Source organism: Gadus chalcogrammus, chromosome 6, assembly GCF_026213295.1.
Source record: "Gadus chalcogrammus isolate NIFS_2021 chromosome 6, NIFS_Gcha_1.0, whole genome shotgun sequence".
In the NCBI taxonomy this organism is placed as follows: Eukaryota; Metazoa; Chordata; class Actinopteri; order Gadiformes; family Gadidae; genus Gadus; species Gadus chalcogrammus.
Genome location: NC_079417.1, coordinates 24,498,157 through 24,521,722, shown reverse-complemented (window position 1 = coordinate 24,521,722; position 23,566 = coordinate 24,498,157). Strand labels below are relative to the sequence as shown.

Below are 23,566 nucleotides of genomic sequence, written 5' to 3'. Positions count from 1 at the left end.
CAAATAACCAATGTTAGGGAAATCTGTTCGTTTTGTTGCGCGTTTCTGGATTTTTTTTTAATATATATATATATTGGCCGATATATCGGCATATCAGATTTTTAAATCACAAAATATTCGCATCGGTATCGGCCTTAAAACTTCTATATATCGGTCGGGCTCTAGTAGGCATATGACTAAGCCAGCTTACGGGCCTGTGTCGCAGTTCCAGATGCACTTTCATTAATCAATTCCTTGAACTAGCCTTCGATATTGTTCTGGCCCGCCACCTACTGGCTGGAAAGAAAATTGTCCCGAGGACAAACTTACCGTATTTTCCGCACTATAAGGCGCACCGGATTATAAGGCACCTTCAATGAATGGCCTATTTGGAGCTTTAAATAAAGCCCCTTGATAAATGTAAACAATAACTGTACATTAAAAAGTATTTCTGCTCAATTTAAAAGGTTGAATCTCCTCGTGACTGAATGTTTGTATACAGCGCGCAGGCTTGATGCGCTCCACTTTTTTCTGTGGAGAACCAGCACCTTGAATATTTACTACAGCGTTTCTACAGCTCGATGCGGTTTCGAAATGACTCCGTCTTTACGGAGATATCCCTGAACCGCATAAATCGAAATCGGATCGTTTTCGCCCGTTTCGGCTCCGTGTGGACGGGGCCTAAGTGTACGTGTGTTCGCCATATATAAGGCGTTTTTTGAGAAAATTAAAGGCTTTTAAGTGCGCCTTATAGTGCGGAAAATACGGTAGTTGCCGACCCCTGATGTAAGGGTTACTATAGAGGTCACCTTGAGGTCCCGGTGGATGATGGGCGTCTTGCACTGGTGCAGGCGGGCCACAGCCTCACAGGTGTCACCGAACATGTGGAGAACCTCCACCTCGGAGAACCCTGCAGTCAACCTCTGGTTCATCTGCTTCACCACCTGACCAGCTGGGGGGGAGAAGGTGGTGGAATAGGAGAGAAGGAGCTGGTGAGATAGGAGAGAAGGAGCTGGTGAGGGAGGAGGGGAGGAGGTGGTGAAGGAGGAGTGGATGTGGTGGTGAGGGAGGAGAGGTGGAGGTGTTGAGGGAGGAGAGGGGCAGGTGGTGAGGGAGGAGAGGGGCAGGTGGTGAGGAAGGAGAGCTGGAGGTGGTGAGAGAGGTGGAGGTGGTGAGGGAGGTGGAGGTGGTGAGGGAGGAGAGGGGCAGGTGGTGAGGGAGGAGAGGGGCAGGTGGTGAGGGAGGAGAGCTGGAGGTGGTGAGAGAGGTGGAGGTGGTGAGAGAGGTGGAGGTGGTGAGGGAGGAGAGGGGCAGGCGGTGAGGGAGGAGAGCTGGAGGTGGTGAGAGAGGTGGAGGTGGTGAGAGAGGTGGAGGTGGTGAGAGAGGTGGAGGTGGTGAGAGAGGTGGAGGTGGTGAGGGAGGAGAGGGGCAGGCGGTGAGGGAGGAGAGCTGGAGGTGGTGAGAGAGGTGGAGGTGGTGAGGGAGGAGAGGGGCAGGCGGTGAGGGAGGAGAGGAGGAGGTGCGATGGAGGAGAGGAGGAGTTGTGAGATAGGAGAGGAGGAGTTGGTGACTAGAGGAAAAGAGGTGGTGGTGAGAGAGTAGAGGAGGAGGTGGTGAGGGAGGAAAAGAGGTGGTGGGGAGAGAGTAGAGGAGGAGGTGGTGAGGGAGGAAAAGAGGTGGTGGTGAGAGAGTAGAGGAGGAGCTGGTGACTAGAGGAAAAGAGGTGGTGGGGAGAGAGTAGAGGAGGAGGTGGTGAGGGAGGAAAAGAGGTGGTGGTGAGAGAGTAGAGGAGGAGCTGGTGACTAGAGGAGGGAACGCCGGTGAAAAGGGGAGGCGAAGAGGAGGGGAGGGTGTACAGATAGGAGGAGATGAGAGGATGAGAAGAGAGGACGAGAGAGAAGAGAGTAGGAGGAGGGAGATGAGCTGAGGTGAAGACGAGAAAGTAAGGGGGGAACAGATGAATAGGAGAGGAGGAGGAAGAGGAAGCGAGGATGAGAGTGAAGCGAGGAGAGGAGAGAAGGACGATGGTGACCAGAAGAGGAAGAGGATAGGTTGACAGTAGAGAGGAGGAGTAGTGGGGAGGTTCTGTACGGTACCTTTGCAGTACTCCATGAGGATGAGAAGCTCCCAAACAGTATCTGAAACGGAGTTGATGGAGGAGTCCAGATAGCGGACAATGTTCTTATGACCCGACAGCTCCTTCTAATTACACACACACACAAACAAAGTACTCACTGTTACACAATATACGACAACACAATGTTCTTATGGTCTGACAACTTTTGAGTATTGCAACATAGTTTCACAATACACACACATATGACAACCAACCACAACTTCCAGTTACTTATAACAAATACTAGGGCTGGGCGATTAATTGAAAGGGCAGAACAGCTGATATACATATCTGTATATCACTTTAGATTGGAACATTTTCTTTTTGACCATTTTATGTATTTTTTTAAGGCAAAATTTCAAAGTTCTCAGTTACAAAGTTTTTTTTGGGAGAGACATGCTGAATACATACATGTTTTCAAACTGAAAAATAATCGTTTGAATAATCATGATTTCAATATTGACCAAAATAATCGTACACTTCACACTGCAACACAACCTTTGTTTTCCAATTTTGCCAACATTGGGAGCTAGTTGTGAAAATTTTAAATGACAAAAGCCAATTAGGAGTTTCGCACCATGATGGTGATCTCCCTCTTGTAGATGTTGAGGTCGGGCACATTGTTGACATACATCCTCTTGAGAGCACAGCGGATGCCACTGTGCGTCCGAGCCAGAAACACCACAGAGAAACCTCCTGAAACACACAGAGACACAAGGGGTCAGCATAGACCATTGGTTTTCAAACTGTGGGGCGCGCCCCCCCTGGAGGGCGCCAGAGTTCTTCAGGGGGGGCGCGACGTGAGAAAAAAATAAACCCGAAAAAAAACCCTGAAAGACGATGATTCAAATCATCAGTCGTACTTCAACTGTAGAAGTAACATAACTAAATCAATTTTCAACCGTTTATCTTCGTGCAAACCATTTAACAAATCGACACACTTGTATCTTCAATAATATCTAAACAGAATTTCGATATAATTTAAAATGTCTTCAGAATCACAGTTTTAGTTTCATACCGCTTCGTTTTAGCTGTTTTCATTGAAGACGTCAGCCCATTCTGATACACCTACTTCTAGACATCGTAACTCATTCCTTTTTCAACCGTTTACCATCGTTCAAACCATTAAACAAATCTACACACTTGTATCTTCAATACTATCTAAACAGAATTTTGATAGCATTTATACTTTTTTCAGAATCACAGTTTTAGTTTCAAACTGGCGTCGTTTTCAGTTGCTTATAATAATTTAGGTCACCATAGCAACGCCGGTAAACAAACCCCGCCGAATAGTCGAATCTCTGGACTGAAAAGGCAGAGCTGATTCGACTCAGAAAATTCAGAGTCTGGGACCCTGAATGAATCTGTAAACTGGCAGTTTACACAGATTAAGATGTTCAAATGTATTTAAAAAGGTTCAGCTAAAACATGCTCAGATAAAGTTGTTAAATTGTGTTGTTTAAAAACGCAAAAAGATGTTGTAATGTTTCAGAAATATGTTTAAAAAATATGTTAAAAAATTTGTTTCAAATGCTTCAAAAATATGTTCCAAATGTTTTAAAATTATGATCGGAGATGTTTGAAATGTGTAAAATAATTAAAATAGCTTTCAAAACACAGGTATTTAGAAATAAAAATTGGGGGGGGGGGGCTTGGTCTGTGCTTCCTTGCGAAGCACAGACCAATTTGTCAAAAGATTTTATGTTATTTAGCTAGCTTTAATAAGCTGATGCATAAAGCTCACAGGAAGTACAATATAGCATTTCAGAAGTAGCATTTGACATTTGCCAAAGCGACTTACAACCATTAATTCGCACACGGACGGCTGAGTCAACCACGGACGGCGACAGCCAGCTCGTCTGGAGCAGTTAGGGTGAGGTGCCTTGCTCAGGGACACCTCGACACTCAGCTTGGAGGAGCCGGGGATCAGCAACCTTCCAGTTAACACTCTCTACCACCTGAGGTAGGAACCAGAGCTGAGCGGATGTATCCTGTAATGCTCTGCATCCGCCCTTGAAAAGATCAGGGGAGTGTATTGTGTTTTCACGGTGCTGTATTACGACGTTGGTAGTTGCCATGCCAGCATACTGTGTTTTTATGGATGAACAACCAGGAGAACTAGTGGGAGCTCTCATTAGAGGGATAGATGGCTGAGTCATGTGCAGACAAAGAAAACCAAGGCTCCAACAAACCGTCCACAATGGCTGCTTGTTAGTGGACAAACTCATCCATCCACTTCCTCTCTCCATGTCCACAAAAAACATTTATCTCTTCAACAACCAATTCTTCATGCAGTGGTTTTCTGTATTGGTCTTCATACTCTTTTGACCCATGGTTTCATATGCGTGTGTGTGCGTCAGAAGCACTTGAATTTAAAAAAAGCATTTACGATAAATAATGTCATTACCCCTGGATATACATTATACACACTTTAAAACTTCGAGAAATATGTAACTCAATATCTCTTAAAGAAGATCCAGTGTGTCTCCCTGGGAGAGGGTTTACTATATTATATAATAATTATTATTATCACATGACCAGTAGCGGGGACAATACAGTACGACACTGCTCCATTTCCACTAGTCCTTTCTGGCTGCTCATCTGGCAGCATTTCCACTAGTCTTGTCTGGCTGCTCATCTTGCTCTGCTTCCACTAGTGCTGTCTGGCTGCACCTCTTGCTCTGCTTCCACTGGTCCTGTCTGGCTGCTCATCTTGCTCTGCTTCCACTGGTCCTGTCTGGCTGCTCATCGTGCTCTGCTTCCACTAGTCCTGTCCGGCTGCTCGTATGGCTCTGCACACAGGCAGCAGTTCCTCATAAGCACAATGTACACAGGGCTCCAGAGTGCGCCTAATTTTTTAATGCGCCTAGAATTCGGGGTAGTGCGACCAAATATTTGATTTGGGCGCACCGGTGCGACTGAAAATGTATCTGGTATAATTTATTATTATTTATTTTTTACAGAGCAGTCTATTCATAATATTGTAATGACCACGGAAGAGGCAGTGAATGAAGTATTGATTAGACAGCGATTTATTAGATGCCTAATAAACCGTTTGAACACGCAAGACCGGTAACAATAGCAACGCCGTTGTAAGTACCATATCGGCTCGGCTTCCAGATCGGCTCGGGGTCCGTCGTCTGCTGATTACGTCACACAATATCATTGGCTGTACGCTTGAATGGGCGTACATTGTGATTGGCTGTACGTCGGACAGTTGCGATTGGCTGTTTTGTGCTGTAGCTCTGGCTGTAGTCATAGCAACCACGTAACTAGATACTGTACGTCGGAGAGTTTTGTTTCCCGGAGATGGCAGCAGCTATGGAGAGCTTTTATGCAGAAATTAAGCATTTCCTAGAAACTAGTGCTGTTTACCACACCTTAACCAACACTAGCTCGAAACCAGAGAGCAGAAAGGCAGTGATTCGGAAAGCATCAATAAGATACACAATAAAAGGTAAGTCACAGTGTGAATTAACTTTACTTAACTTTACCTTCCAACAGTACTTCAAAATAAATGTAGCATGTAAGATAAAATACAAGTATTATCATACTACCGGGTACAAAAAGCCATCCTAAATAAGTAGGTTTTAGCCTAGATTTGAACGTCATAGAAAATATTGTCTGTTGCATCTTGTCTGAGGTGTCTTATCATAGCCCTCTTCCTTTACTTTTTTCCTTCCAAGTACTATTAGTAATATTAGCTGTTCAATTCAATCCATATTTTAAACATTTCAAGGCCTTTTGGACTTTCTGGTGCTGCTTTTAGTCATAATATAACCTACCCAGTTATTATACATACATAAACACTAGGGGTTTAACGTAATTGGCGAACGATCCAACTGCATCGATGCAACGCCCAAACATCGATGCATATTGCTGTATTACACGCTTTTATTATTATATATCTCCTTTCGCGGGTGTTTGTGAAACTATTTCTGCGCAAAGCGCCAAGCCACTTGTATCCGTTCACCGGTTAAACGAGGCAACAGCGAGCACATGTGTGAGCGCGAGTAGGCCCAGGGGTTGACACTAACGGTTGCCCGCTTGCCCGGGGCAAGTAAAAAAAATGTTTGGGCAAGTTGAGATTTTTTCTGGTTGCCCGAACGGGCAAGTGGATGTTAATATAAAAGCTATTTATTCAAATGTTTTTAGAAACTGCAGAACAACCTTTTGTTCCTCAAAACCACACAAAATAGAAGTATTTGCAATTGATCCACGCGCTGTCTTCTCTTCTCTCGGAAAGCGAGTTAACAGAGACGCATCGCTTCAGTGCGAATATAGCCCTGCCTTCTGTCACTCACTCGCAGTGCGGTCTCTGGCAGTGATTCGAAAAAGGTTAGCCAACACAGCTAGCATCTCAAGTGCAGCATCTCCGTGAACGGTTTAGGTAGAAGTTAAATGGAGTAGTGATGGAGGAGTGCAGTTTGGAAGTACTTTGGATTGAGGCAAATTATCAAGGAAAGTCAAGAACACGGTTTTGGGTTTCATAACTGTGCACATGCACACAGCAATAGCGATCTCTTTCACGAAATTGGACCCTCACAAACTACTGTATACATGAAAGCTGAGCCTCCACTTATTCCAACAGTCCAAACCATATCATTCTGTGACTAAAACTCGGAAATAACAACTTAAGAAGAAACGTCCCCTTTTCTTTTAACAACCAAAAATGAAGTATTACCTTTGTGATTTTTGTCCACAAAGTTGATTCTGATCGAATAAAACCACCATAAACAGATTATCCAGTATCTGGGCCAAATATTGCAACTTAACATGGTGTTTTCAATGAATGAATAAGAGAAGGTTTCTTAGAAAATAGGTAAATTGCCTTCAATCAGAAAACATATTCTTCAGCGCAATCTAGTGGCCATATATTTATTTGCGAGTGTTTAGCTTGGTGCATTCGATTGCCCTGAACTTTAAATAGAGGTGTCAAGTGTCAAAATTGTAAGATATCTACCTTTATTTGTGTCTCATAGTAAGACAGCGCTCCCAACTGATAACGCCCAACTGATACTGATAATTATTTCAGGTGGAAATGTTATCTTCCACTTATGCTGTGTTCCATGGCTTTATTCACTTTAACCAAGTATTATCCCCATTGAATATTTCACTTGCACAACAATCTTTCTTTTGGCCCAAAGATGACATTATCGCCCTTGCAGTTGTGGAGATATAATCTATTTACTTTGGGTATGTTCTTTCCTGAAAAAAACGTTTCCCCTGATATCAAAAATGGTATAGAATATCGATCTTTTTCCAGGAATAGTGTTGAAGTTAGAAAATCCAGTATCATGACTGACAACCCTATTAGAAACGCGATTGTGATTATTCAGTTAGAGCTACAAGAAACTTGAAAGTTAAAAAGACATATCTTTGCTACTACCTCTGACATTTAGTTATGTACATTTGCATAAAATCATGCAGGTCTAAATATAACTTGGCGATAGCTTTAATAGGTTGGAACGGTGGACTGAAAACACTTCATGGCACGATGTGACCGCTCGATAAATAAGTAAACAAAGAGAAGTTGGTTATTTTTTAAACAACATGTGTGGAAGCTAACATTCAGCTTCAGTCTGAGCTAGGATGATTTTTCTGAGCCCCCCCAAAACCAGGCCGGGTGCCTGGCCAAAAGGGGCCCGTTCACGATTCTGATATAATTTGGGCAAGTGAACATTACATTCGGGCAAGTTGAACCTGACCTGTACTTGCCCGATGGGCAAGTGCTTTTGAAACCTTAGTGTCAACCTGTCTAGTTTCGGTTTGTGTTGCCAGATTGGGCATATGTCCTGTTTTTCCAGCCTAACGTGATTAAATGTAGCCAAATCGGGCTGAAAATGTGCCCAATCTGGCAACACGGAAGGCTTATCTTAACAGCCAAGATGATTCCGAGGGATGTTTTGTTTTTAGAAGAAAACTATCCACACAGATAGGTTGGGAATGGTCTATGTTCAAAATGAATAAAAAACCCTTTTGCACTTAAATGCAATTATGTGGCACTTTATTATTTGTATTAAAAATGGATTGTTTTTGTTTTAAATATCCGGTAGAGCAAAGAAATAAAATGATGAAATTATAATAAAGTTGATGTGAATGTAAGAGGTTGTGTTAAATGGGCATATGATATCGTCTCATATCGATTGCATGCCCCTGAATCAAAATCGTATCGCGGCAGACTTTTGATATCTGCAAATATTGTATCGTTGTCCAATGAATCGATATAATATTGTATTGTGATGAAACCAGAGATTTACACCCCCAAAAAACACTAAATGAATGTTGTATTTTCCTGCTGCATCAGACGAGCAGTTGTATTACAGCTTCCAGGGAAAACCTCGCTTGGTGGTGTGTAACCAGGAGCAAGTCTGTAATGCCTTAAAGGACTGCCATGACAATCTTGCAGTGGGGGTCATCCAGGGAGACGCCGAAACACAGAAAAAGTATTGGCGTCCTACCATTGGAAAACACTGAGGGAGGATGTAAAAAAATGGGTGAGTGTTATTAGTACTGAAGGAAATGTTAATTAATTTGATGGAACGGTTCCAGATTGATGGGTAAGACAACTTTAAATGTAACTTCCTACACAACATTAGTTATACATTAGTTAACCTTTTTTTTTCTGTCACTGTCACTCGAAAGCCACGGACAAGATGGCGAGCTACCCATAGAAGACGTCAATCGCGAGCTGTAGCACTCATGCTGCGGGACCACGCTCCTGTTCTTGGATAATTGAGGAGTGTGGTAAGACAAATTAACTTTCCAAAAGTGTCTGCAACATGCAGTGGAGCTTCAACTGAAGTGAAGGATTTGACAAAAGGACTGATTAGATATTATGTTCAAAATTGAAGTGTATTGATCCCAGATAATGCTAGTTTTCTTTTCTTTCTTTTTTTTCTACTTTATGATTGTATTTTTTTTTATCTAAGTTGTATTTTATTGCATTTGCATTTCTTTTGTTTATTGGGTATTTGGTGTTTAAAATAAATAGAAAATAGTACTAAAATCTCAAAATTGCACCACTTAGATACAATTAGGCTATAGTTAAATTGAGTCAACTAAAAAGCGAATAATAATTCAAATAGCAACTTAAAGGTGCAACGTTAGAAATATTTTTATTGACCTAAATAGGTGTAAATCAACCCAAAGTGAACCAAAAGAGGGGAAATACTTTTTCTTTTTTTTACATATTTGATTTATTCTATTTTTCATGGTTTATTTTTTTCGAATGATGTATGGATTCACCATTTTATTTGCTACATAAATGAACCACAGTTCAAACGTACCTCTCAGTCTTGGTGTGTCGTTATTAACTTAGTCACACACTGCTCCTTAGAACCTAGAATCTAGCCCTAGCACATGTAATGATCACTGAGGTGCTACACAGTTCAGGTTTCTTATTATTACATGTCTATATTGATACATAAATAATTTTCCCTCAAAGGTTCAGTTTGAAAAGGCCGACAGGTGCTTCATATTGGAGGTAATCTTTCTTTTTTTTTAAACTAGAACCTGTACACCTAAACATCAGGGGAATGTGTTAATAAGCTTGATTTTTCCTGACCTATATTTTACAGATGCCAACATCTGTGCTTGATGAAATCCACAAAGAGGTGGTGCTCCAGGAAGGAGATAATGTCTACCTGACATTGGCTCTGGTGTACCACATTCAGAGACATCGTGTCCACCAATTATTTGAGAAGACGGGCACATTTTCAGTGGCTTGACAGTAAGTTATTTAATAGCAGTGGTATACAATAATTAAGTACTGTGGTGTTTTGAATATCTCTATGGAAATGCGCTTTTTTGACCCACAATTTTGTTACACAGGAGTAGGTTTTCTGCAACGTACAAAAAAAGCTTTCTGCACCATGTACACCATTGACACCTGCCTTGGATGTGGACGACTATATAAAAACTGCACACCAGGTATACATCTTATGCAGTACTTGATAGTGTTGGTATCTGTGTGATTACACATAGTATCATAACTATGCATTGATCACATCTGTAGAGGTCACTTGTCAGTATGTTTTTTTTCCTTCCTTTTTGTTTTACAGGATATGTTGGGACAGGAAAAAGGGGATCGCTAGAAGCAATCTATTCTGAAGCTGAAGATCCGGGATACTGCAATCACTTCTGCAGCCAATTGCAATAGGTAAACATAAGTTTAACACAAACACAAATCCTAGACTAAATTATGTCACTGAAATGTATGTAGGTCTACAAAAAGACCCTTGAAACTAATTGAGTGATGTTACTTATTTAAGGACCCTTAAGATACAGTGCCGTCAAAAGTATTCAAACCTTACAATAAAAAAAACGAAATTTCCCTCAGTGATCTCCACTCTGTGCCCTGTAATGACAATAATTTCATTCATTTGTTTTATTTTACTGTTTTTTTTTTTAATTGAACACTGAATTTTATCTTTATCGTTTTTGCAAATCTTTAAAACCAATGCCATTTTCAATTATGAATGAAGCAACTACCATGGACATGTCAGTTACCAACTTAACTTCTTGACACTATATCTGCACATCTTTGCTTTTTGCAGATGCTCTTGCCTGTCCTCCAGCCCCTGCACGTCGAGAGGAACAGACACTCACATGTTGGACTTTTGAGAATACTTTGCAAAATCTCATGACACTGTTATTGTTGTAAATATATATATAGTTATATGTCCTTAAGATGTTTGTGTTAATGTTTGTGTTGTTTCTGCATACAAGGTTGACCTGTGCTTAGTTAGTTTCGATTGAATATGCATGTTAAGTATTAACTTAGTTTGTTTCACTAGTCACTTTTGTTGTACATAGTAACTTTACATTTTTACCTCTTTTCCACATTTGTATATAGTCACTGTTAGTACCTGGAAGCAGTAGGAGTGAGCTGCCTTTTCTTTTGACTTGTTTTCTCATGTTCTTTCATAGTTTAGGATGTTAGTTTTAGTGATGGTCTTTTTTATTATTTACATAGGGTTTAGGTAGCTTGAACTTCCCTTTAAAATCTAGTTTGTTTTGTTTAATTATTTTGGCCTTGGTTCACTCCGAAGAGAAGCTTCATTTTCAGTTTGGTGTATTGTTTGTGTGCTAAGCAGCAATAAACTGCTTGTCATTTTGACTACGCGTGTATGGACTCCTATTTATGTTAGGCAAATAATGTACAAAAAACATGAGAAGCATTGTGATTTTTCTGTTGGATACGTGTATATATGCACAAATACACACACACAGATGAGTGAAAAATAGCTTAATAAGATAATCTTATCTTAAGTATATATACATTATATATATACATTATATATATATATATATATATATAATATACATTATATATATATATGACATATATATATATTAGAGCTGTCATGCGATTAAAATATTTAATCGTGATTAATCGCATTAATGTCATAGTTAACTCACGATTAATCGCAAATTATTTTTCTATGCTAAATATCCCTTGATTTTTTTGTCCCATAATTCTTCTCATTTTAATTCTCTTATCAACATGGTGAAGTGCATCGGCTTGCCTTGTGCAAATGATTTTTTATTGATAACAACATTGGCATATACTGATCAAAACAGGACGATACAAAAAAAGAGCCCATAGTGCAATTAAACGACTGCTTTGAACAAATGTAATTTGAACATAGCATTCAGGCTACTGCTTCTTTGTTTTGAGCCAAAGAAAAAACAAAAAAACAAAAAACTTTTTTTTAAATAAAATAATTGCGTTAATCGCGCCATACATTTTTTGACGCCGTTAAAATTGGTCTGCGTTAACGCCGTTAATAACGCGTTTAACTGACAGCTCTAGTATGTATGTATATATATGTTATATATATATATATGTAATATATATCTTTATTATACATTATATATTATATTATATTTATAAATAGTCTAACAGTCTAAGTAAATGAGACCAATACACACTCTGAGATAACTGAAAATTTGCGAAATGGTGTCTGTCTATCCATCGTGAAAGTAGAATGCAATTTAGTTTGTCCCAGTTGGGTTGCTGTAGATAGCGTATTGTGTGACGTAATCAGCAGACGACGGACCCCGAGCCGATCTGGAAGCCGAGCCGATGTGGTACCTACACCGGTAAACAAACCCGCAAAGCCAAATCCAGGGGCCTGTAGGCTACTACGAAGCTCGATTAGAGGGTTAGCGAGGTATGTTGAGCTGAAAGCCTGGGTTAGCTTTACCATGAAAGTCGATCTCTTTAAGCGTCGCTGTATCACCATGATGACTTACGCTCGCAACCAAACCTGGTCGGGAGCAGCTTTTCAGCGAGTCTACCCGGAGATCGGCTACTTATATCGGCGTGCGCAGCTTCCTAGCCCCTCCTCCGATAATGGCGTCACCATTTGTGGGTGTTCCCATGGACCTCTGCGCACTTATCGTACAGGCGTCTCTCCGGAGACAGAGGGTTTTTCAGGGACAGAACCGATCCCTTGGCATTGTCTGACGATATTCTTTATGAGAGATACAGATTCGGCATTTATTTAAGGCATTTATTTAATGGTCAAAATATTATTAATCAGTGGCGTAAATATCGACGGTGCAACCGGTGCAGCTGCCCCCGTCCCCGTCCCCCGTCCCTGTCAACAACTCAGCGCAAGGCAGGCACGATCCAACGCCCCCCCCCCCCCCTCACAACTTGGGTGCACCATAAATACGTGCTGGTGCACCCAAATTAAAAATGTAGGCGCACCAGTGCACCCAAGGAAAAAGTTAGTCTGGAGCCCAACTTGAACATAAATTGTCAGAATGTCAGTGAATCTGATTAAAACGATAGATAGTGAATGATAGAAGTGTGGAGGAACATGTCATGTTCTGTCCAGGTCTGAAACGGGACATAATCCGTGTAGGGTTTAGACACCTGGGCGTAAACCCACGTATCTAAACTCCTTACCACACAAGGATTTCCTCCCTGAGCGGTTTCTGTTCACCCACTTTTAACCCCATATACCATTGTTGACCCTCACTCCAGACCACAGCTGGCAGACAAGCAGGCTAGCTAGCCTCTCTAAGACTGCCTCTACTGCACCTAAGAAAGTACTATCAATAAGTTCCACCAGCTCACCAAACAGTTTGATAGAGTGGATGCCGGACAGAAAATAAGGAGAAATTTTGGCCTCCTTCTCGGAAAAGGCAGGTTCCAAATGGCCAACCCTTTGACAACCTTTTGGCGTCAGTCCACTTGCTATCTCAAATCAGACACTGAATGGTCAATCCATACTCTCTGCCTCACCCCCTCCCACACCATAACCATTTACACCAGAACACATCCACCTTTGATGTGTAGATCCTAGGGGTGTGACGATACACTCAGCTCACGAGACGAGACGAGACAAGATATTGGGTTCACGAGAACGAGACGAGACGAGATTTTAAGAAAACTACAATGACAAAATATATGACTGGACCAACAGACATTTATTTAACCAAGTCGCGCATGCATTTTGAAATGTTTTATTATAACTTTACATGCATGAAATTGAAACTAAAACTACAATTTATAAGAGTTAAATTGAAATAAATTAAATTAAATAATTATTTTTTTTCAAGTGCAAACAATATTATGTGCAAAACCAAATCAAAGTACCGAAAATGTACTTCGATTAAATGTATTCGTTTTTGCGGTTATTCAGCCTCTTTCTTCTCCTCCGGAAAAACACGACCACATTGCTTTGTGGTATACGGGAGTAACATGTAGGCTACATCGTATGTACACTCAAATTTTGGGTATTTTCAGTGCACTATATACTGCCTGAAATTAACCACTGAGAATTCGACCACCACTACAAAATGGCGAGCACCCTATATAGTACACTATATCCGTGATAGGGAACGACTTCGAACACAGCTTATGGCTGCTTTCGATGCTTCCCCTCCTTCTCCTCCTCTTCTTTTCCTTCTCTAGGTTCTGGCAGGCTAGATGTAGCAAAGGCGCATTACTGCCCCCACAGGCGACAAATAGAAGTTTGGATAAATCACAAATCTCGCGAGACTGATTTTTAGCGCGACGGGTAATATCGTCGAGTTTAATCTCGCGAGATCTCGTAGCACGAGATCTCGTCACACCCCTAGTAGATACAGTTATGGATATGTTTATAGAGACACATTTAACATCCATGTTAAGGGATTGTTTGTATGACTTTTCAGACGAGATGATCCATGCATCATCTGCAGGGTTTAATATTCTGAGAGCCTTTCACTAATGAAGAGGCCCATTGCTGTCTTTAATCATCCTCTCCTTTCATGGCATCCTTCAGAAGTTTTATTGTGAATGAAGACTGCTGCACTCTGCAGATTCCTACCCTGTGTGACATCTCAGGTTACTTCAAGCACTTGAGGCACAATCTAGTTCTGTGCCTAGTGGAAGAGCTTCTGGTAACTACTCCCTGAAAATTAAACCTAAATGTTTTACAACATTACAAGAGAAAAACTCAAAGTGGACTCCTTGTTGTGAATGTAGGACTTGGATCTTAGCCCGTTATTTGCTTAGTCAGATTAATAGTATTGACTTGTTGATCCCCTTTGTTTCAGCCATTACTCAAGCAGCCTAATCTTTCTCTTAGCAGATGAGGAGGTTCAACTCAACAGGCTTAAATAAACCAATGAATGGCTGGAAGAGGTAGCCAGGGGATGCTTCATCTGCATGCATACATATTGGAAATATTATCCATGTCAGGGAATCCTTATATTGGTTTACGTTCACCATAACCACAACTTTGCCACAACTTTATTGATGAATATACCAATTATAAAACAAAATGTAGCTGCGAGCAGCAATGTGGGGGTCAAGCAGAATGGGACTCAATAACCTAATTTTGCTGGACAGACGTAATCGGTTAGGTGGCTACATGATGATATTGGCAAATGGTTAACACAATGATAATAAAGTGAAGTTGCTTTGTAAGGGCCGGAAAAAGACTTGCTGCTAACAACACCCCCCTAGGCGTTGATGATGCCCAATTAATTGGGCATCATCAGGATCATAGGGTCATAGGACTATGGGCCAAGTTTGGTTTGGATGCATGAAGGCCTTGCAGAGAAATGAGATGTACCAAGTTTGGCTATTATATGTTAAAGAGATTCTGAGAACAGGCTTACTTCCTGTTTGGTCAAGTTTGATTGGCTGTCACGGCCAAACGGTTTTGAATGTGAAAAAGCCGTTTGGTAGATTTGTTCAACTTTGTCTGAAGATCATATATGGTAAGTTTTATGATGATTGGACATAATTTGTGTCCTGTGGATATGTACTAGAGCCCGACCGATATATCGGCAGGCCGATATTATCGGCCGATATTAGGCATTTTTCAAACTATTCGGTATTGGCATTTATAATGGCCGATAAATTAATATAAAAAAATAAATAAATAATAATTGGTCCACCAGAGGGCGCTCTAACGCCCAAACCAGCTGATTCAGCAAGAGTTAGGCAGAGTGAAAGACGGAGATCGACGGAGATCATCGGTGTTGTTCATGTGTGCAAGTGTGTTCATGGTAAGTTGGCAACTGTCACGAGACATACATTGCTTGAATAACAATAAAAAGAACATCCCCATCAATTCTCTAAAGTCGATAAGCATGACTTAATTCATGACTACCATGTCGAGTTTTGCTGTTGTTACGTGTTAGCTGAGAGTGAAAAGGATTTAAAGGATAACTACAAATAACCAATGTTAGGGAAATGTGTTTGTTTGTTGCACGTTTTTGGATTCTTTTTTAATATATATATACTGTATATCGGCATATCAGATTTTTAAATCACAAAATATTCGTATCGGTATCGGCCTTAAAAATTCTATATCGGTCGGGCTCTAATATGTACTATTTATTTTGACAACTTTCAACATGGTGGCCAAATTCTGATGTTGCCATTGAAAATATATTATTAGCTACATGGGGCAGTCTGATAGTATCACCAGACATTGGAAATTTGTTTGAAATATACTCATGTGAAGAGAAAAGAGTTAAAACACATCTTCGTTAATTACAGCGCCCCCTAGAGGTCGACGGTCAGTTATTTCATTGAGTGTTGATGTCATGGGTCTATTGTCTTGAGATATTGTCTTACTTCCTGTTTGCCGGCTTCACGGTCGAATTTGATTGGCTGGGTCAGATTTTTCCTTGAGAAATCATTTACTAGCTACATGGGTATTGCGACACAGTGCCATAAAGCAATGCGATAAAACATGCATTTGGGCGCATTATATTATTTCACAAGCGTAGATACTGACTGCGAGAGCGCAAATTATCGCTGGGCGTGCTCGCACGCACGCACTCAGAGGGCTGCTCACCGAGCGAGGAAAACAGCTGCTCAGGAGCATTACCTCGTTGCAAGCGAGAGGGGGGAATAACTTTGTTCGCACAAAACAGCCTCTCGTGCCTAACAGCCTCTTGCGAATGATGTTCTGCTCTCTCGCTCAAATTTAATTTTGGCACTATGGGGGAGGGAACCAAGGCAGGGCGGGCTCTCCTGTGATTGGCCATTTTTGAAGCGCGATGTTTGATTGACAGCCCTCCTCAGCCCTCCTCTCATTCATTCTGAATTGTACAATCAATAGACTTCTGAAGAATAAGTCCAGCCTCCGATGCTCCGGATCCATCGGTCAAATGTCTATGGGAAATAACATGGTGTTTTTGAATGATCGTACCTAACAAACTCTGTAGGTGACAAAGAAATAAAGCTGCTCACATTTTGAACTACACACTTTTTCCATCTAGATTCCACTCGGGTTCTGGATTGTCGGTGCCGTTAAAGTAGTTAACTATTATGAAGATGCATTAACGGCACCGACAATCTTCAGAATGAATGAGAGGAGGGATGAGGAGGGCTGTCAATCAAATATCGCTCTTCAGAAATGGTAAAACACAGGAGAACCCGCCCTGCCTTGGTTCCCTCCCCCATAGTGCCAAAATGTAATTCGAGAGTGAAGAACATCAATCATGAGAGTCTGTTTTTGCGACCCAAGTTATTCCCCCCCCTCTCGCTTGCAACGAGGTAATACTCTCGAGGAGCTGTTTTCCTCGCTCGGGAGCAGCGCTCTGAGTGCGCACAGAGATTATTTGCGCGCTCGCAGTTAATATCTACGCGTGTGAAATAATAAAATACGCCCGAATGCATGTTTTATCACATTAGTGCTTTATGGCACTATTGTGTCGCCATACATGGGGAGGTCTGATAGTAGTTAAAACAAGTCTTCATTAATTATAGCACCCCCTAGAGGTCAATGGTCACCATTCATTTCATTGAGTGACCCCATGATGATGTCATGGGTTTATGTACGAAGTTTGGTTATGATATGTCAAAGGGCTGCTGAGATATTGGCTTACTTCTTGTTTGGCGACTTTGCGGTTGACTTTGCGGTTGAATTTGATAGGCGGTTGAATTTGATTTGATTCAGAACCGTTTGGCCGGGACAGGCCAAACGGTTCTGAATTTGATATATCGGTCTGAATTTGATAAATCGGTCCGATATGTTTTATCAAGGATGGCCTGATGATCATGTCGGCCAAAATTTGCGATGATTGGACAAAATTTGTGATGGATGCATTTTGAAGGTTTTTGACATAAACCAAGATGGCGGAAATCCATCATGGCGCTAGGCCTGTCACGATAACAAATTTTTCTGGGCGATTAATTGCCCCAGGAATTATTGCGATAAGCGATAATATTACCGTTTTTCCAACTAATATAATGATAAAGTACGCCCTTTCGAAGATCAATAAACCTTTATTTTTAAAGAACACTGGAACTGGACGTCTGGAAGACATTTAAAATATCCAGAATAAATTAACAAAACAACCAAAAACAATCTATTATTAACAAAAAATGCTCTTGAATAAAAACCAAACACCACCAAAAACAATAAATAAAATTGAAACACTAAATAAAAAGGATGTAAACACGATTGCGCCAGGACTCCGCCTCCCACACAGACAATGCAACAAGTTAGTAGCCGCGTTTACATCGCACATCTGATCCACATCTGATCCGCATAGATTTCTATGCGGCATAGATCTGTTCCTAAAATGTGTTCCGAATGTAGGCTACTGTATACATGGCAGTAACAAAAGTGTCCGTTCTGTCTCGCGCACACCTGACACATCTCTGGACCGGCGGCGACATAATGGATGTCTTATCACTATCGGGGATTTTAAATTTGATTTGAATGAAAGCACAGCAGGAGAGCTTTTCTCTGCCTGCTCCTTCAATTAAGAAGGAGGAGGACAGCGCAGCAACGTCAATTTCTCGTCAGATCTTTATATTTACCTTAAGCTCCGCCGCAAACAAGAGGAATTTGGATGCGAGTCTGCAGCCAAGACTGGTGGGAGAGAGTGGTCTTACAGGAATTTAGTGACCAGGAATCCTCGAAGGTCCATTTGCGAAATACTGCAGCTGCCATCTCTCTAAGTTAAGAAGTATTTTAACGTTCAGCCTGCAAAAGTACTACTAGTAGCCTACTCATTTACAGTTACCTCGGACGCGCGCGGACACTACGATACGCGAACACGTCATTAATAAACACCCATGTCCCATCGCTTAGCAACCGGACACGCTTACCGGACTACTTTTACGGAGTGATAACAAAGACGTGAATCAGGCAATAAATCCACTTTCCTTGACAGCGGTGAAGTTCGGTGTGCTTAAAAGTACCGACGGAGCTCAGTGGACCAATTGCGAACTACTGCGGCTGCTCTAAGTTAAACCCCAATCTATTCGGAATGAGTGCATACATGGCGATTAAAACGGACTACACCACCTCTTCTATTCGGCATAGAATCTATGCCGAACAGATAATTGTATTCCGAATGAGGCGTACCGTATTTTCCGGACTATAAGTCGCGGTTTTTTTGTAGTTTGGCTTGCCCTGCGACTTATATTTCGAAGCGAATTATATGCCAAAATTGTGCGTACATAATCTTCGGCCGCAAGATGGCACCGTCATTCATTAGGCCTACAACTGAACGCTGCAAGCCTACTGCACCACCGAATAAATTATATTCTCGTCGTCATCGTCCTCAATGTCCTCCGGTTCAACCAAAGCTACCCCAGCCTTAGCTGCAATGTTGTGCAACATAGCTGTCACACATATCACAGCGCATGACTTGGCCGGCGAAAACTGGAGCCCTCCGCTGGACTTGTGAAGGCATCTAAAGCGCAACTTCCACCTCCCGATCGTGCACTCAGGTTTAGGACCGCGGCGCATACGCGTCCGGTGGAATCCCGGTGTCACTGAATTCGGTATACTCTCAGAACTACGAGTGGGACCGACACACCTATATTGCTATTGCAATTTTATTCAGTCTCTCCAGACTAAACGTTCTTGTTTAAATGTTTAAAAATAAATGCGACTTATACACCGATGCGACGTATGTATGTTTTTTTTCCTCGTCATGGAGCATTTTTTGACTGATGCGACTAATACTCGGGAGCGACGTATAGTCCGGAAAATACGGTATACATGATAATTTTCTGTTCCGCATAGAAATCTATGCGGAACAGATGTGTCCATGTCAACGCGGCTACTGACACTTGACGAGGGGGTTTACTCGTTGTGCCCTGTAATTATGAGCCGGAGCCCGATTTCAACCCGACATTTGTTACTTAGACCTACCCTGCTAAATATATATAATATATATAAATATATATAATGCATAGAACGACGGTCACTATCGGGAAAATAAGCCCCGACAGGGCGAACAGGCGACCGACGCGCACCGAAGGTGTCTTGCTTCACCCTGAAGGGGCTTATTTTAGATAATGACCGGCGACGTTCTATACTACATCATCCCGCTTATTACAAGGCTACTTGCCAATACGAAAAAATAACTTCACATGGTGTGTCTTTTTACAATTTATTCGTTAGCAGCATTCGTAGTGTTGATCAGCAGAGAAATAGTCCTTCAAAGACGTTGACGTTGCTTAGCAAACGAAGACGCTGGGGTTGACAAGTTACCAGACTATCTATGCAAGTGAACGGAGCGTTCCACGGAATTGAGAAGACCTGTGTAATAAAGGCCTATAATATTTCTGTTTATGGCATAGATTCCATTCGCACTCTTTTTTTTTTAAAAAGAGTGCGATTTCCAGCGAATGGAAATTATTGCGGCCGGCAAAAAATTATCGCTCATTTTAATTTATTGCGCAATTAATTGATTTATTGCATATCGCGACAGGCCTACATGGCGCTAATCGACGACATAGGGAACACGGCTTAGTTCAAGAAATCCAATGTTACTTTGTTTGTGAACATTGGATGAATGGGTCAAAAGTTGTAAACATGAATGCATGTCCAATTTGACCTGTTGGTGGCGCTAGAGCTGATGACCTAGCGACCTTAAATTTGCTTCATGGGCTAATGGGACTGTCCTGAACTAGTTAACTACAATTTTCTGAACTTTTCACTAAGGCTGCCATAGACTCCCACTGAAGGATAAGGATAATAATAATAATAATAATAATAATAATAATAATAATAATAATAATAATAGGAAAACGTACGAAAACAATAGGTTGTCTCACGGTCAAATTGTCAGATTGAAATTTGCTAATAATCTGTTTAAATATTGGTCTGCTGAAACCGCTCCTCTCATCGATGCCGTAAGTCTGCGACGAGATGCTCTCGCTGTGATGACAGCGCTCTGTGGCTACGGAGGATTGCATTTCTCCACAGCCTACGAAGTCCTTATGTGCAATATGAACAACATTTATCCAGAGAGGGCCAAGCGCGCAAAAGTAGTCTGTGTGATCCCTGTCTAGGGCTGCTCGATTATGGGAAAAATCAAAATCATGATTATTCAAACGATTATTTTTGAGTTTGAAAACTTGTATTTATTCAGCATGTTTCTCCCTAAAAAAAACGTTGTAACTGAGAGCTTTGAAATTTAGCCTTAAAAAAATACACAAAATGGTCAAAAAGAAAAACTTCCAATCTAAAATAATATACAGATATGTATTCAGCTGTTCAGTCCTGCCCTATCCCTGTCTCTAGTGTTTTGTGTGCTTTGACCAGCAGTTGGTCTGCTTATAGGTCGGAATGAATCGGCCACCGATTCTTGACAGGCTGGGTACTTTATTCTTACACACAACCGGACTTGTTCTTTTCTTCACTAGACTGACGCACACACACATATGCTACCGCTCGCTCTCCTGGCTCGTCCACTCATTCGCTGAAGTCGCTCACACACTGCCATTCTCGCGCACACACACGCTACTCGTAACACTTTGCCTTGTTACTGTAATCAGACGTTCATGTTTTTTTCACATCTATTTGAATGTTAGGCTATTAAATATGTTGCATTCTATACGGCCTGATTAAGTCATTATTTAAGCTACATAGCCTAATAAGAGGCGATAATAGGATATCTGACCGGCATATCATCAAAATGTCCGGAAAAGGAAACCTATGCAGGTCACTGTGACCGGCACCGTTTTTTTCTAGCGGGAACACTATCAAACTATTCATATTACTATTATTTATTTGACATTAATATTTTAAAATCCGTAAGCCTAAAATTCTTGAACCCGTAAAGGGACATGGGATAAAAAAAATTAACGTTTCTCGTGAGCATGAGAAAGTTTCTGGTGCGCACGCGAAAGTATATCGTGCGCACGAGAAAGTATCTCGTGCGCACGAGAAAGTATGTCAATCGAACGAGAAAGTATCGTACGCATATCACTGGCAGTGTGTGTCTGTGTGTGTGTGTGTGTGTGTGTGTGTGTGTGTGTGTGTACTTTAAATGTGAATAAGTGCACATGTAAATCTCGATTTTATTTTAATAAAGTATTTATTGTTGTACACAGCCTGTCAAGAATCGGTTGCCGCTTCCGACCATATTCCGACCTATAAGGCACACTAACCATCTCGTAGTTGGAGGCAAGAGAGTATACGTGCTCCAATAGTGCGAGATAAAAATAAGGCACATTCATTTGAAGGATTTTAGCTTGTGTGTGCCCGTGCCCGCAATAAATCACACACAAGCTAAAATCATTCAAATTAATGTGCTTTATTTTTATCTCTAATTATTGGATCACGTATACTCTCTTGCGCTCCGCTTCCAACTACGACATGGTTATGGTGCATTATAGTATTCTCTGGGAACCGACTCGGATCTCACGCCACGCCCACACTTCAAGCGTTTTATGTTTTGCTCGGTCGTTGGAGGAAAACATGGACGCCACTAGGGCTGCAACTAATGATTATTTTAATAATCGATTAATCGGTCGATTATTTTTTCGATTAATCGATGAATCGGATAAAAAAAAAGAAACATTTGGAATTGCCGCATCTTTATCCAAAAACTGAACATTACTTCAAATTCACAGTGCAGACTGAAGTGTAAAACACCAGGGGCCTCATGTACTAAGACTTGCGTGGATTTCATACTGAAACTTGACGTACGCCAAAACCCAGAAACTGTCTTACGCACAAATAAATTCAGATGTATCAAAGTGTGCGAACGCATGGATCCAAGCACGTTTCTTTTGTACATCTCAATCAACGTGGAATTGAGCGCACATGCCGAGGTGCCAAACTCCTCCCTGTCCACGCCCTCATTTAAATATGCAATTTCATTTAAATAGGCCTCTGGACCTGAGATTCACCTCTTAATCCGATCACCTGGCACAATGAACAGAGGCAAAAAACGAAACTTCACGGAGTCCGAGCTCGAGATTTTGCTCCACGAGGTAGAAATGCGCAAGCATATGCTATTGGAACCCTGTCAACAGGGATAAATGCAAAACAAAAGAGAAGTGAGTGGGAGCGTGTTTGCGAGGCCGTCAATGCAGTGGGGTCTCAGCAGCGCACACACTCTGAAATTAAAAAAAAGTGGTCAGACCTGAAGGTGGAGGTGAAGCGGAGGGTTTCTGCCCACCGCCGAAGCGTGACCGCAACAGGAGGGGGGACGGGAGTGGGGGAACTCTCCCCCTTCGATTTGAGAGTGGCCGCTTTGATCGGTGACACCAGTGGCGTAGCCAGAAACTAGTGGTGTTCCTGTTTTTTTTTCCAAATTTATTAACTCCAAAATAATACATTAACCATGTATTTTAACAGAGAACAAATGCAACCGCTGCAAAACATAAAGGGACGCAGTGCCCAGAGATGAAGAACACATAGAACGTGTGCGCATACTCATGGAGCCATACTATTACGCATGGTTAACAAACCCATTTAATCAGTATCTGAACAACACCGCTGCTGGGTTAAGAATGTAACGTATTTGCTGCTATATTTGCGCTGCAACTGAATTCACAGGGCAAGGCGGCGTGGCTCGGCTTTGAATGCATTAATTATCTCATATTAATGCATTAATGCATATGAGGCCGGTCTGGACTCATATTAATCTCATATGATGATTCCGTCCCACACAGCTGGCATGGCTCGGCTCAGGGTGGACTGGCACACTCCTGACCGATCGGCCAGCTCCCGCTGGAAGGCCCCTGTTGCC

The 23,566-nt window shown here is 41.6% G+C and overlaps 1 protein-coding gene across 2 annotated transcripts in view; it reads right to left on the bottom strand.

Moving 5' to 3' along the window:
* Positions 1-23,566, bottom strand: part of bmp2k (BMP2 inducible kinase) — a 61,793-nt gene that overhangs the window by 25,561 nt on the left and 12,666 nt on the right. For both annotated transcript variants that reach the window (XM_056591693.1, XM_056591692.1), the window contains 3 exons: positions 2,673-2,791; positions 2,076-2,181; positions 789-931 (listed from right to left, as the gene is read on the bottom strand). In XM_056591693.1, the coding sequence (XP_056447668.1) occupies positions 789-931; positions 2,076-2,181; positions 2,673-2,791 (368 nt within the window). The remainder of the gene's footprint in view (positions 1-788; positions 932-2,075; positions 2,182-2,672; positions 2,792-23,566) is intronic.